This window comes from Mauremys mutica, chromosome 1 (assembly GCF_020497125.1).
Source record: "Mauremys mutica isolate MM-2020 ecotype Southern chromosome 1, ASM2049712v1, whole genome shotgun sequence".
Taxonomy (NCBI): domain Eukaryota; kingdom Metazoa; phylum Chordata; order Testudines; family Geoemydidae; genus Mauremys; species Mauremys mutica.
In genome coordinates, this window is record NC_059072.1 from 323,949,608 (window position 1) to 323,965,992 (window position 16,385).

At 42.1% G+C, this 16,385-nt stretch overlaps 1 protein-coding gene across 1 annotated transcript in view; it reads left to right on the forward strand.

Moving 5' to 3' along the window:
- Positions 1–16,385, forward strand: part of ZDHHC20 (zinc finger DHHC-type palmitoyltransferase 20) — a 74,824-nt gene that overhangs the window by 16,034 nt on the left and 42,405 nt on the right. Inside the window, exon 2 of the mRNA XM_045017636.1 lies at positions 14,505–14,531. Coding sequence (XP_044873571.1) covers positions 14,505–14,531 — 27 coding nt within the window. The remainder of the gene's footprint in view (positions 1–14,504; positions 14,532–16,385) is intronic.

Sequence of the window (16,385 nt, forward strand, 5' to 3'; positions counted from 1 at the left end):
GGGGTCCCAAGCTAGGGATGGGGTCATGTGGGGGGTGGTCACAGGGGTTACTCCCCTGACCCCCAGCTTCTCCCCCCTCCCCCAAATTTCCCCACCAGTTGCTCTTCCGGCCCATCAGGGTAAGCAGCTGGCACACCAGGGTACTTTGTTTACTTAGGTTTACCTCTGTGCCTGCAGACGCTCGAGGTAAACAAACCATCTCAGCCCACCAGCGGCTCATCCTGATGGCCCGGGAGCCAAAGTTTGCTGACCCCTGAATTATAGGGTCGGCTTATGAATGGGTCATGAAAAATTTCCATTTTTACTTATCCTTCTTGTGGGGGGCTGGCTTATGAGCGAACCGGCTTATGATCGAGTATATACAGTAGTGAGTTCCAGCATTTTTATTGCCCTCTATTTAACTGCAAAACTTTACCAATATTTCAGCACTCTCAAATACTCTCTGTTTTGGCTTAGTTAAATCAAGACTGTTCATATTTCCTTGTCTTTATCTACCTGGATTTGAAGGGTGAATGGGTTTGTTAGTAGGATTTGAAGTTAGGCCATTGGGCACTTGTAATTAAGGTACTGAATTTTATGCCCAGTGACCCAAGTGCTCTTTAGGGATAGGTGCTTGATTATCAACACCGGTATTGACTAAAAATACACTTTAGCTGGTGAAGAGTACATTTTATTCTTTTCAGAAAACAGTAATTCTGATCAGAGAAATTTGAAGATGAGAAGCATGTCTCTATATCTCTTTTTATTGTGTTAGATTTATTGTTTCCAATGTTGCCCACAATGTATTAGGTGTTCTCTATATAAAACCCATATATTGCTAAAATTATACTATCATCTGGCCACTTTGCTTGTTTCTGACACCTCTTTCTGATTCCTTCAGTGCTTGTTTTCACTGCACAGTTAACTCAAGTTTATAACTCAAGTGTTGCCCCTAACTGTAGTCCCTTCACCCCACACAAACCTTCAAGTCAAATGCAGTGATGCTTTTATCTCAAGTTGGTAGGCCTGAGAGAAGTATAGGCTAAAGCTCAGCGAAACACAACTTGTCAGCTGCTAACATGATCGCTCTGTAGTGTGGACGAAGGCTAACGACACTCAAGTGCTGCTATTCTTCAAGTGTCTTCCTATAATTCTCCCCGTGTGTCCAGGAAGGACAGAGAAGTTCTCTCACAATTCACTGGGAAAGAATTACTAGAGCAGCTCAGCTTACTACAGTACTAAGAAACACGGCATGTGCTCCCAGAGGTTTTAATGCCACACCCAAGTGAGTGTAGCATCAGTGTGGACACAGAAGCTCATATTGTTTCTCAGGCTATATCTACAGTGCGCACCTTGCAATGGCACAGCTGTGCCTTTGTAAGGTATGAAGTGTAGCTGCTCTTTGTCACTGTGAGAGAGCTCTCCTGATGACAAAATAAAACCACCCCCACCGGTGTTTTTCGTTGTCGTTCAGAGGTTTTTTTCACAACCCTGAGCGACAAAACTTTTAATGACGAAAGTGCAGTGTAGACATAGCCTCAGTGTGGCTGCTTTCACTCAAGCTAGGTTAACTCAGGGTATATCTATACTGCAATAAAAAAACCTGTGGCACAAAGTTTCAGAGCTTGGGTCAGCTGACTCTGGCTTAGACTGTGAGGCTAAAAATTGTACACAGACACTTGGGGTGGAGCCCGGACTCCAAAACTCCACAAGAGACAGAGGGTCTTGGAGCTCGGGAGCCCAAACTCTGAGACACGTTTTCCCCGCCCCCTGCAGGGTTTCAGAGCCCAGACTCCAGCCTGAACCCAAATGTCTACTACACTGCAATTTTTAGGCCCAAGGCCCTGTGAACCTGAATTAGGTGACCTAGACCATGGGTCTTTTATTGCAGTGTAGCTGTACCGTCAGAGAGGAGTAACTCAAGTGTACATAAGTTGAGTTGACTCTGTAGTGTAGACATACTCTCTGTTTTGATTTTAAGAGAGTGTGCCTTCTTTTGTGTTTGTATAGCACTTAGCACATTGTGGGCAGTATTGGAAACAATCATTTATATGTAGCATTAAAAAACTACCCTGCAGTCAAGCCATTGAAGTTACTTGAAGGTGTTGTGACAGAGCCGACTATTCAGGAGGGATTGAATGAGGAGTGTGTAGTGGCTTTACCAACCAGATGAGGAAGGTATAATCAAGTGACACTGGAACTAGGAACAGGCCGAATTGCTAGTAAAATGAACAGATTGCATTCCTTCAGTGTACTGGTGATTAAGAAAAAGGAAGGAAGTCTGAAAAATGAGCTAATTTAGGTATCTTGAGTCTGTGCAGTTGTTCTTCATTACAGTGAATGGTGCTTTTTCAAGGATAACAAATGTGGTTGAGTTTCTCCTGCAGTGCAGTAGTTTGAGTAGCTTAATGTGATGATTACAGAGCCAGCCTTAGCATTTTTGGATGAATGTACAAAACACTTTTTAAGCCAACCTCTCTTTCCAAATATAGCCAGTGCCTCACCATTTTACCCGGCTATGCATATGACTAGCTTCAGGATTGATTAGCTAGGTGACTCTTTTCAGAGCAACCTTGTATTTACTAAAAAGCAGGAAGCTAAAGACTAAGGGGGAGATTTTCAAAAGCACGGATGGCAGTTTGGTGCCTAATTCTGGTTCAAAGTCAATGGGAGTTGGGTACCCAACTGCCATTTGTGCCTTTGAAAATCTCCCCTTAATTCTTTGTCTGCTTTCTTGCATCAGGGGAAGTGGAAAGTGTTCATGTAAATTACCAACATCTAAAAATGTTTCAAGGCACAATTCTGCAGATAACCCAGTGGCCAGTATGCTGCTAGAATCTCTGGAAACTTTTGTGTGCATTCTGGTGCAGTATAGTCCCCTCTGCAGCAATAATATATGAACATTAATGAATCATCATAACCTTCACCTGTGAAGTAGTTAATAGAAAAACATAGGCAGAAAAGTTTGACTTTGAGTTGGAGTAATGGATCCCCTACTCTGTCCTGTGCTGAGTCCACAAACCAGGCCATGTCTCATGGTATTAAAGTGACCCTTCTTGTGGTCATTGGTCACATTGCTACTTGCAGCTGAGCAGCCAAGCTGGGAAGTAAAAACCTGAAGCAGTCATAACACTCTCAGAGACCGTCTCCATCCCCAACAACTGCAAATTTGATTGAGCTTTCCTCAAAAAAATCAAAGGTCCCATATGTGCCAGTGCAGGGATGGACAAACTTTTTGGCCTGAGGGCCACATCTGGGTATAGAAATTGTATGGTAGGCCATGAATGCTCATGAAATTGGGGTTGGGGTGCGGGAGGGCGCTGAGGGCTCTGGCTGGGGGTGCGGGCTCAATGGTGGGGCCAGAAATGAGTAGTTCAGGTTGCGGGAGGGGGCTCCAGGCTTGGGGGGGCAAGGGCTCCAGCTGGGGGTACAGGCTCTGGGGTGGGGCTGGGGATGAGCAGTTTGGGCTGTAGGAGGGTGCCCCTGGGCCGGGACCGAGGGGGTTGGAGGGCAGGAGGGGTATCAGTGCTGCGACAGGGGGTTGGGGTGCAGGGGATAGCTCAGGGGTGCAGGCTTGGGGCGGCGCTTACCTCAAGTGGCTCCCGGAATCAGTGGCATGTCCTTCCTCTGGCTCCTACGCAGAGGCGCGGCTAGGCGGTTCTGCTGCGCGCTGCCCCGTCCACAGGTGCTGCCCCTGCAGCTCCCATTGGCCATGGTTCCCAGCCAATGGGAGCTGCAGAGGCGGCGCTTGGTGCGGGGACAGTGTGCGGAGTGGAGCCCCCTGGCTGCTCCTATGTGTAGGAGCCGGAGGGGAGACATGCCACTGTTTCCGGAAGCTGCGTGGAGTGTCCCCCGACCCAGCTCCCCACGTGGAGCGCCGCCCGACCCAGCTCCCCACCTGGAGTGCCGGAGCTGGGCAAGCCCCAGACCATGCTCCCCCGTGGGAGCTCGAGGGCTGGATTAAAACGGCTGGCGGGCCAGATGCAGCCCATGGGCCGTAGTTTGCCCACCCCTGTGCTAGTGGCTTTCCCAGTCCCATAGGTCAGATCTGACCAGCTATAAGAATGAGACAGAATAATTCATGATCTTTTAGAGATTTTCTACAGACAGTTTTGGTAACTATTTAATTATATCTATTTTTTAAACAGATATAATTAAATCAGTGCAACCCCGTAGTGTAGACGCCACGTAAAGGTGCTTATATCAGAATAGCTTATTTTGATAAATGTGTGGTTTCTTAACTGATCTAACAGTTCAGTTTTTTGTAGACAACCCTAAGAAAAATCAGTTACATCCTTTCAGCCCCAGGGTACCTTTACACTTTCAAGACTATCTTTGCCAAGGAAGAGGACTAGAAACTTACTTTCTAAATATGAAAGTTGAAATTGCTGTTCAAAACCAGGAATGGAGTCAGTGATAGAGGGTCATCTGCAGCTTTGGGGGTCCGAAAAGCCAGCTCTGACTAGATCTCTTGATTTTGAACTGTGAGGGGTGAGAGGCAGAATCCTCCTGGCATCCACTGTGGTTAGTGTCATGGAGATCTTCTTTACCTGTTCAGTGACTCTGTTGCAGTATACATACTATAGAAAACCCTTAGATGCATAGAATGCTGGTACATGGTAATTAGAATGTTTGTTTTTGTTTCTGCTGCTTATGCTGTTTTTAAAAACAAACATATACTTACAGACCTCCCTTGTTTCCGTGTTGGTACACATACTGTGTTAAAGCTAGAGTGGCCTCTCCATAAATAAATATCTACCGTGCTTTTGTTAAGAGTGTATTTTCTGGGCAGTGTGCCTTTCAGGCATTCTAAATGATCTGTTGCGGTCAAATAACTCTGTTAATGTTGCTTTAACGATATAACAGAAACTGTGACCATGGTTAGTAACAACTAAAAAACAAGTCATTATGACCCATATTATGCAACTATAACCTCGCTTTTACCATATTTGGAATATAATGCAATTTATAATGTCAATTCCTGTGAATGTTAATTCTCTCAATAAACTAATAAATATAGCAGTATGTGGCATGGCCCTGTCTATGCAGGTAAAAAATATGCCTTGCTTTTTCGTTTTTCCAATCGAGATAGCTCAACTCGATTGGAACCCGCTCCCCTCCCTTAACTCCTGTGCAACAGTTTAACATCTTTTGAGATAGTTTGAAGCTACCGCACAACCAGGAGTGATTCCACATTACAGTATTAACTCAAGAGATCCACCCTTGAGATTATTCCCTTGTATTAGCTATGGGAGTTACCTCCTGCATCCACGTGAACATTCTGTTTACTTGTGTGTGATTCCAAGGCTTTTGGGGACCCATCTCATTGTAGTGCTACGTTAAACTGCACTGCTCCCTGAATGCTTTTGCAAGTGTAATGAGGGAGAACATGTCTGCCCCTTCTGGGGATTCTGGTTGGAAGTGGTATGAACCTAATAACTCAGTGAAGTAAACCAGTTCCATTTGGGCTCGCTTCAGATTTCTCTCTGGAGAAACATTCCTATGGGTGGCAAAAGCATGTATCCAACTTGTGGGCCCTGCTAGCGTCACACCAAAGATCCACTGGTACCTTCGTGTCAGCCTTTGGCCAGCTGGCAGCATACTGAGGCAGTCCCCTTGGGGTCATTCTTAACAAACAGAGCTCTGTGCTGAATATAGATGAGTAAAGTTGCTGATGCTGGAAACTGTGCAAGTGGGGGAAAGAAGGCTGAGAAGGCCTATGTGCAATGGTAGGTGGCTTCTGAACAGAAAACAGAGAGAGGTAGATAGCAAGAAAAGGGCATGGGGTGGGAGGTGTTGGAGGATTGTTGGAAGACATTGGAGGACTAGCGGTTTTTGCTTGTGTTGTGGCATTAACCTGTGTCCAGGCTACAGATAAGACATGTTAGCAACTGTTGAGGGAATCTCACTGGAAGTCTGTCCTACACCCCCAGTTATGTCCGCCAGCTTTTGTTATATCACCACCACACGTGAGTGATTGGGTTTTTGTATGTGGATGGGGTCGGGAACACTCAAGCTCTGCCTTGTTACCTTGCTAGTGGTCCTGTCTACCTGGATCTTAAAGGGAGTGGGGGTCTCAGTTGAGTTGAGCTAACTTACTTTTTGGAGAGGGTTAGGGTGGAGAACTTGTTCTTATAGTCAGTCAGGGCCACTGTTGAGATGTGTTTCAGCTGAGTTCCAGAGCTGATGGATGGGTTGGTGGGTTTTTTTTTAAATTGTTTTGATCTTCATTTGTGAACAATTTAATGGAGTGGAAGCTGGGGCGAGTTAGGGCTTCAGATATGGTGAAGGAATGTACTTGCATCTGCACGTTAGTATTTCCCCACCTACCTGGAGCACCGAAAAGAATGTAAAAGTTCACTCTTTGAATGCCTGGAGAGACTTTAATATTCAAAGTCCATGACTTCAGTCAGGATCCATGATGGGGCTGTTAATAAATATTCCATAAGAAACAGATCCAGTTATTTCCATATCTTTATTTTTATTTGAGTTTTATCTGCAATCAGTACTCTACAATTGAAAGAATACACACCCAATACCTGAAGAATGGTTTTGTGGTTAGTTATTGCACTGAGATACAGGTTCTATTTCTGGCTTTTTAGTAGATTTCCTTTGATACCTTGGGCAAATCACTCAATCTCTGTGCCTCACTATGGAGATACTTCCCTACCTTGCAGGGATGTTGGAGGTGATCAGATACTACTGTAGTAACCATAGAAAAGCCTATAAATAGACTCATGGACTTGAAGGCCAGAAGGAATCATCATGATTGTCTAGTCTGACATCCTGCACATTGCAGGTCACAGAACCTCACCCACTCTCTCCTGTAACAGACCCTAACTTTTGGTTGAGTTACTGAAGTCTTCAAATCATGATTTAAAGAATTCGTGTTACAGAGAATCCGGCATTTACACTACAAATAAGTGGTATACATTCTGAAGTCCCTTGAAGTGGTGCATGTATTTTCAGAGGGCGAATGCTTGACACTTCCTGAAAATAGGGCTCCTCTAAGGTGTCACAGTTTGGACATCCAAATATAGAAGTATCCAAAATCACTAGTCACTGCTGAAAAAATTCGACCTCTTTTATGTCTGATTCATTAGATCATCCACCAATCTCCCTACCACTGCAGTATTGTTTCCTGTGGTGGTGGGTGGAGCCCCCGTTTGGGGAGGCTAGTTCCGGCTCTGCCCCTTCCTCCTGCTGACATCCCCTCCCATGGCCTGAGGAGCGTGTAGTGCAAGAAATTGCTATATATAGGAATTTGCTATATCGGATAGCAGTTTTTTACAGTAGCAATTTTTTACAATCCTTTAATATGCATAACTGCTACAGGTAGCAAATTCCCACAGATAGCAGTTTCTCACACTACAGGCATAATAAATCAAAAACTTCGCCGCAAAACCCTGCAACCAGGGGTCTGCCGGCTGTGGCAGCGCCTATTGTACCCGCTGCCCATGCCTGTGGTACAGGTCTCGAAGGTGCAAGCCTAAAGAGTGGCATGGTCAAGGTGCAAAGACAAAAATGGAGAGAGAGGTGCTTAGGAGAGGTATAAGCAATAGGAAGGAATTAGGAGGAAAATGAGTGGCATTGGGACATCTGAGACAAAACACTCAAGCTTTCTCCCCTGTTAGAAGCCAAAGTTGGAATGTGTTTTTGTTTTCTAACTCAGCTAAGCAGAAAGTTAAATAAGAAATCAGCCTAATAGAGCACCTAGTTTCACATCGCAAAATACACTATTTTCAGAGAACTGAGTGCAACACGAACAGGACTCTGACAGTATAATAGATCTGACTTGAACAGAAAATAGATTCACTTTGTACGTTAGTGTGAGTTGCTTTTGGTGCATAAATAGGATTAAGTCATATTTGAAGAATAAGGGTTTTCTTTTTACTCTGTTTTATTTTGTTCTTTGTGCTTCATGTTGAGAGAAGGTAAAAAGTTAGAGACAAATTTATACAATGCGGTCAACTAAAACATTAGAGACCTTTGGGTTTATCAGTCCTTTGTTGAAACTTCATGGTTTCTGTAGTGCTCAGTAGGTACTTTATGAGCTGTTTACAGAACTTCAGCATGAATTATAGCTACAGCTGTAGTCCATATTTTTAGTATTTGCTAGCAATAACTTATTAAAACATTGACTTACTGTAGCAAGTTGAGATTTTAATATTTAATACATTTTCAAGATGCTTGGCTTGCTTAATTCCCCCCCTTCCCTCCCCCCTTTACCTCTGTAATTGAACAATAGACCAAGGAATATATTTCAAACTCCTCAGCTCCCAGCAAGGACAGACCGAAAGCAGATTTGCAGTACTTAAACTTGTGAAATACTGACTTTGCTCTGCACTGCAGGTCTCAGGGCACAGACCCTGGTCGATACATTTCATCATGTTCTTCTGAGATGTATGTGCTTCCATGCAAAGGTTTTGGAAGCATTTTGACTTGTTTTTGCCCTATTGATTTTTTACAAAAAGCAGCACTGTTTGGTATCTTTCCCACATGTAGAAAAGATTTTGAAGTGCCTGGAGTGGAAATACATTTCATTTCACTGGAGAGCCACTGCAACAAAGCAAATTGGTAAAAGACAGGACAGGGAAGGATTTTAGTTTGCAGTTCTGAAGCAGAATATAAAGGCTAGAATGATTGATTGGCTGACCAGGTAATCAGTGCATGTTTAAAGTTCCTAGTGGAAACAAAATAGTAAATATCACTATTAATTTGAAATAGGACTTCATGATGTAATATAGATATATCCTGGAAAACGGTTGACTCGCCTCTTGCTTGCTGTGTGACTTTAGTCAAGTCATAAACCTTGGTGCCTCAGGACTGTGCTTCAGTTTATCCGTCCATAAAATGAGAATACCTGTGGAGTGAGAGTAATCTCTCTTTAGCTAAAATGGTAACCAGCTTTACATTTTAAGACCAGATTTTTTTACCTTTTCCCTAAATTGGCTAGACCCCAACAAATTGTCCTTATATCTTATGTGCACTTCTCTGCCCAGAGGGCTTTTTTTTTTTTAATTTGGTGGTGACTGGACGTAATCTTAAAATGAAAACAGTATGAGAAATCAGGAGGATTTCACTATTAGGATATACTTCAGACTACAATATTTTGTTACCTTAAAATTGCTCTGCATGGTCTGATGGCTATGCATGTTGACCTGAGGGAGCTGGCTAGGAAAGGGAGAGATAATTAGCTTCCTTCCAGGGTTATGAAGTGTATTTAGTGTTTGCAAAGTGCATCCAGCAAGCTTGCCGACAGAAATTCCGGGCCCGGGCCCACGGCCCCCCCCCCCCCCCCAAAGTGCGGGGCCCTGCGGCCCGCCCAGGCAATTTAAAAGGGCCTGCGGCTCCTGGCAGCAGCGGCTGGGGGCCACCAAGCCCTTTTAAATTGCCTGGGCCCCTGGGAAATTGCCCCTTTGCATCCTCTGTCCCCCCCCTTGCCCTCCCGGTCAGCGGGCTTGGCATCCAGATCCTTGGATGAAGTCTCTATAAGTGCAAAGTATTATGATGTTATCTAGGCTTAAGCTGATTGTGTTCAAGAGGGAAAATATATGATTTCTGAAGCATCATTCTGAATATTCTCATAAAATATAATTGAGTTGAATATGCTTGATATAGTACCTGTATAGGCCACATATTACAGCACTTTTTGACTGGAACTATGATGTGAACATTTTTATATATATCATTTCTAAGTTGGATGCTTAGTTTCTTTCCTTTCAGAAGACAAATGGAATTTTGAATTTATCTTGTCTCAGAGAATGCATGTTTTTCCAACTCCATGCAAACATGTTCACCCAGGATAGAGCTGTAGCTAGAGGCAAAATTCAGTCTGAAAATACATGTTGTTATTTTGAAGTTCATTGTTTAGGAACTCAATCTTGCAAGAAAAAACACTTTTAATGTTTACCTTCCACTGTCTGTAATGTTCACCTTTTTATGTTCGGGAAAAAATGTGAAATTATTAATTAAGCAATTTAATATGAACAAGAAAAGAGAAATATAATACAGTAAATTAGAACTATTTTGTTTTAATAAACTACAAATATCTCCAGAGTTTAAAAAAAAAAAAAAAAAAAATAACTTGAAACTAGGGCTGTCAAGTGATTTACAAAAATTAATCGCACTTTTAAACAATAATAGAATACCATTTATTTAAATATTTTTGGATGTTTTCAACATTTTCAAATATATTGATTTCAATTACAACACAGAATACAAAGTGTACAGTGCTCACTTTATATTTATTTTTTATTACAAATAGTTGCACTGTAAAAAAACAAAAGAAATAGTATTTTTCAATTCACCTAATACAAGTACTGTACTCTTTATCATGAAAGTTGAACCTACAAATGTAGAATTATGTAGAGAAAATAACTGCATTCAAAAATAGAACAATGTAAAACTTTTGAGACTGCAAGTCCACTCAGTCCTACGTCTTGTTCAGCCAGTCTCTCAGACAAACAAGTTTGTTTACATTTGCAGGAGATAATGCTGCCCACTTTTTGTCACCTGAAAGTGAGAACAGGTGTTTGCATGGCACTGTTGTAGCCGGCATCGAAAGATATTTGCGTGCCAGATGCGGCAAAGATTCATATGTCCTTTCATGCTTCAACCACCATTCCAGAGGACACGCGCCCATGCTGATGATGGGTTCTGCTCGATAACAATTCAAAGCAGTGCGGAACAAATGCATGTTCATTTTCATCATCTGAGTCAGATGCCACAGCAGAAGGTTGATTATCTTTTTTGGTGGTTCGGATTCTGTATTTTCCTCGTTGGAGTGCTGCTCTTATAAGATTTCTGAAAGCATGCTCCACACCTCATCTTTTTCAGATTTTGAAAGGCACTTCAGATTCTTAAACCTTGGGTCGAGTGCTATACCTATCTTTAGAAATCTCATATTGGTACCTTCTTTGCATTTTGTCAAATCTGCAGTGAAAGTGTTCTTAAAATAAAAAATATGGGCTGGTTCATTATCTGAGACTCTATAACATGAAATATATGGCAGAATGTGGGTAAAACAGAGCAGGGGACATACAGATCTCCCCCAGGGAGTTGAGTCACAAATTTAATTAATGCATTATATTTTTTACAAGCGTCATCAGCATGGAAGCATCTCCTCTGGAATGGTGGCCAAAGCATGAAGGGGCATATGAATGTTTAGCATATCTGGCATGTAAATTCCTTGCAATGCCAGATACAAAAGTGCCATGCAAATGCCTGTTCTCACTTTCAGGTGACAAAAAGTGGGCAGCATTATCTCCTGTAAATGTAAACAAACTTGTTTGTCTTATCGACTGGCCGAACAAGAAGTAGGATTGAGTAGACTTGTAGGGTCTGAAGTTTTACATTGTTTTGTTTTTGAGTGCAGTTATGTAACACAAAAAAATCTACATTTGTAAATTGCACTTTCACAACAAAGAGATTGCACTAGGATACTTGCATGAGGTGATTCGTTTATAAGCCAACCCCTCCCAAGATGGATAAGTAAAAATGGAAAAATTTTATGACCCGTTCATAAGCCGACCCTATAATTCAGGGGTCAGCAAACTTTTTGGATCCCGGGCCATCAGGATAAGCCGCTGGTGAACCGAGATGGTTGGTTTGCCTCGAGTGTCCACAGGCATGGAGGTAAACCTAAGTAAACAAAGTGTCCAGGCGCACCAGCTGCTTACTCTGATGGGCCGGGAGAGCAACTGGTGGGGAAATTTGGGGGAGGGGAGAGAAGCTGGGGGTCAGGGGAGTAACCCCTGTGACCACCCCCCACATGACCCCACCCCTAGCCCGGGTCCCCCACACTCTCCCCATCCCATCTCTTCCCACCTTATCTAGGGAGGATGTCTCTGCCTGGCTGCAGCCTGCTCTGGGGGGGCCAGGCCGGGCAGTGCGGCTGCTTCGGAGGCTGGGGGGAGAGCTGCATGGCCAGAAGTAGAGAGACTCTGGCCCTGCCTCTTCCCTTCTGGCTCTGCTGGCTGTGCTGCCTCTCCTTGCTCCCTCTGTTGGGGGGAGGGGCTGTGTCCCACCTCTCCCTCTCTATACCCGTTCATAAGCCGACCCCCGTCTCTGGTGCTTCCCTTTTTTACTAAAAAAAATTCGGCTTATGAACAAGTACATACAGTTTCTTTTGTTTATCATTTTTACAGTGCAAATATTTGTAATAAAAAATAATTTACATTTTGATTTCAATTACAACACAGAATACAATATATATGAAAATGTAGAAAAACATCCAAAACATGTATGGGTGGGGAGAGATAGCTCAGTGGTTTGAGCATTGGCCTGCTAAACCCAGGGTTGTGAGTTCAGTCCTTGAGGGGGCCACTTAGGGATCTGGGGCAAAAATCAGTAATTGGTCCTGCTAGTGAAGGCAGGGGGCTGGACTTGATGACCTTTCAAGGTCCCTTCCAGTTCTAGGAGATTGGTATATCTCCAATTATTACATTACATTTAATAAATTTCAATTGGTATTCTGTTGTTTAGAAGTGTAATTAAAACTGCAATTAATTGTGATTAATTTTTTTAATTGCCATTAATTTTTTTGAGTTAATCATGTGAGTTAACTACGATTAATCGGCAGCCCTACCTGAAACCTTGAAGCACCTGTCTACGCTGCTATCTTATGTTGGTATAACCACGAGCAATGCAGCTATCCAGACTGAACTCCCGGTGTAGATAGTGCTTCTCTGTCAACATAGCTACCCCTCTCAGGAGGTGGAGTACTTATTCCTGTGGGAGAAACTCTCCTGGCATCATATATAGCACTACAGTGGTGCAACTTGCACCACTGTAAGCGTAGACAAATTCTAACTCACAAGAGGTTAATACTGACTGTACTGTCCTATAGCATGTGAGCCTGTTCTTAGCAGTTGTAACTTGTCTTTGTACATATTGACTTGCTTCGGGACTATTTTACTATGTTATTGGTTCATGTTCTTTGAGGGAGGGAAAATGCCCTAAAAAAAGGCACTTAAAACAGAAACTTGATTTTTAATCATACCCAATAGTTCTTCCTAATTCAGTTTAAAACCAAACTTGCTGTATTTTGGATGGTGGATAAAGATTCTTTCTTGAGAGGGAAGGAATTAAAAAGTTGCCAATAAAACTGCATAGGGGGATGGAGAGGGTGCTGAGCAGGTGAATTAAAGGAGAGAACCACCAGCATAAGCAGAAAGGAAGCATCTGAGCCTTGTGAGAGAAGCCAGAACATTTTATTTTAGTTGTTTTGCTTTTCCTTTCTTTGGTTAGGTCTTATTACTGCTAAGAATTACTAACTATTTGGAGGCATCTAGACAATTAAAAAAAAGAGGGTGGTGCCAGTCCTAAGGACAATGGAAGGGCAGACAGACAAGTAGAGATTAGGAGGAAACATATATTTTACTTACACATGGCAATAAAGTTCACTGTAGACTGCATGACTGAAGTGGGTCTTCAAGGGGGACTTAATGTGGAGAGGATGAAGGCCTTGCAAAGGAGCACAGGAATGCCCTGCCTGTGCAAGGGGAAAACGCGTGGCTGTGGCTGTGCAAAGCTGACAGACAGTGGAAATTAGGAAAGTTGGCAGAGTAGGGAGGGAGGAGACAATGCAAAATGAGACCAGCTCAGGTAGGTAGGTAGGAAGGGGCAGAGTTATGCAGAGCTTTGGAGATGGTGATGACAAACTTGAATCTGATGCAGTAGCAAGTGGAGAGCCAAGGAAGGGATTCAGAGAGGGGTGTGACATGATCAAAATCAGAAGCAAGGAAAATTTCCAGTGCAATATTTTGTCTGGACTGAAAGAGTTGGTTTAGGGAAGCCAGAGAAGAGGATGTTGCATTAGTTAAGACAAGATATAATAAGGGCCTGAACAGGAGATTTAGCTGTAGGGATAGAAATAAATGGAGAAATCTTAGAGATATTGAGGAGGCAGAAGTGATGAGACTTTTAGATATGAGCTGAATGTGTCAGGCAGGGGAGAGGAAGTCAAAAATAGCTTGTAAATTACATGCCTGCGTGATGGGGAGGATGATGGTGGTGTTGAAAGTGATAGAGAAGTGTGGAGCTCTAGAAAGTAGATTGGATGTGACTAATACAAAAATTGTATAGGGACTTCTGTGAAGGGCTCTGCAATTATTTAAACTTCCCTCTGTATCTGCCACTCGAAGGGTTTTATTCATTTAAGCTTTTCTGAAATCTCTGTAGGCAGTAAATAAGCTGTTGGGTGTGTGTACAACGTAAGAAAGTTCAGAAAGTATAGTAGATGTTCATGGCAACATGTTTAATTGTTAAATTATGATCTAATTAAACATATGGATTAATGCTTGTGAAGAGCAGCATGCTTATTTGGCTAGAGCAGGGAGCTGGGGCTTCTGGCTGTTTTTAGCCCTGTCACTGACTTTTGAGACTGTGGGACTCTAGAGGAGAAGTTTAATGAGTGTTTACCTCACAGAGTTACGGAGGCTCCATTAACATTTATAACATGCTTTGATCTTTAAAACACAATATAGATATACTTAACCTTTTCTGTCTTTCTTTTTTCCTAGTTACGATTACCTCAACTGGAGAAAAAGGTAGGAAACATGTATTACTCATCCTCAATAAATACATTTGAAAGTTTTTATAAATAGGAAAGTTGCCTACTTCTTGTCTCCTTAATATAAATGTACAGTGTGTTTCTGATGTATAATTTACATTTACTTACCAATGCAATTTTGTATGATTTTATATAACTCTCTAGAGAGAGTGAGCAGATGGGTACATAGAGGGAAAACATAGGGAGGCTGGATCTATCAACTTTTAGTGCCACAAGCTTGGCATGATCATATTACCTATGAGCAATGGAAGCATGACTTAGTTATGCAGATCTTTCAAAACAAGTGGTTGAGGGGGGAAGGGGAAATCAGACCCACATCATGTTTTCTATATACCACTCAATGTGTGTTATGTGGGTCTCTTTTATCTCTCTGGTTTTCCCTTGTTTTTAAAGTGCATTAATTGTTGTGGTAACCATACTATTGATGTCTGCTATGGCTACGTCCATTGCAGACTAAAATCAGTCATATGGTTATTGAAATTCTGGAGTTATCATAGTGATGGTTCTGACCCCATTTGTTGTGTATATGTATTGTATTACATTGAAATAACTAGAAAAAACTATGTTGAGAAAACATTATTAAGGTTGCAAAGTTAGGAGATGCCAGCCCCCTTATGTGCATACATTACATTACAGTCTTTAGTTACATGATTATATGCTATTTTTTTCTACAAGACCCCTGTCTCATTCCCTTCACAGGATGGAGGTACTCTGGGGCTCAGTCAGGGTGGGGTAGGGAAGCAGACTTGTTTGTAGGACTCCTGCCTCATTTGTTGCAGAAATTAAAAAGTGAGTAGTGAATGAGGTTGGGGAGTATGGTCTCATGGTTAAAGCAGCTGAATGCTGCCTTCGATAATTAGATTTTATCCCTGCTTCTGCCACAGAGTTCTTATGAGATGTTGGACAAGACACTTCAACCAAACTTTTCACAGGTGGTCACTAATTGTGTGGTCCTCATTTTCTGGGAGCCTAACTTGAGACCTTGCAATCTGATATGCAGAGGAGCTGAGTGTACTCAGCTGCTACTGAGGTCAATAGGGGCTGTGCTTTGAACATATAAAATGCTGTATAATGCCAAGCACTGTAAAAAAACAAAAAAAACCCACCAAACAGGTTCTAGGCATTTCAATTGGACATACAAAATTAATGAATCCTTTTTACCGCTAATACTTCTGTGCCTTGGTTCACCATCTGTAAAATGGGGATAATAATACCTTCTCACTTCACAGGGGCATTGTGCAAATACCTTTGTGAAGCACTCTGATACTGTAGTGATTAGCATAATAGAAAAGCCCAGGAGGAAATTAATAATTCTGAAGAATGAAGAGCCGAATAGAATCTAGTGTAGTTTGTACCTATAGCCCAGGAAATCTAGATATTTAAGACCCGATCCTCAGATCACTGAACAGCCTTTCCTTTTCCTATAGTTGAACATATTTGTACAGGTTATACCCCCCCAAAAAAAATCACCAGTAGAAGAGAAATCTTGTTTGTTCTAATTCTTTCTACTTTTTTTTGAAGAAATAACAAAACGAGTCTAACTTGCAGGAAAACATTCACATTTAGGTGTTGATATGAAATCTCCTTTACTTGAATTTTATAGCTCTTATAGTCAGGTTTTTGTTGTGTTTTTTGCATCAGTAGAAAAATGAGCACTCTAGCAGCCCAGGTGGTATCAATAGATTCCTGTGATTTTTAAACCAAGAGCCCATATCCTTGCTGATAAATTTCTGCCTCACATTTCAAGTGTATTATGTTTAAATCCTGTTACAGTAGTGCTTGATTATAATTTTCTATTTAATTTAACAATAAGTACATAGAACTACGTGAG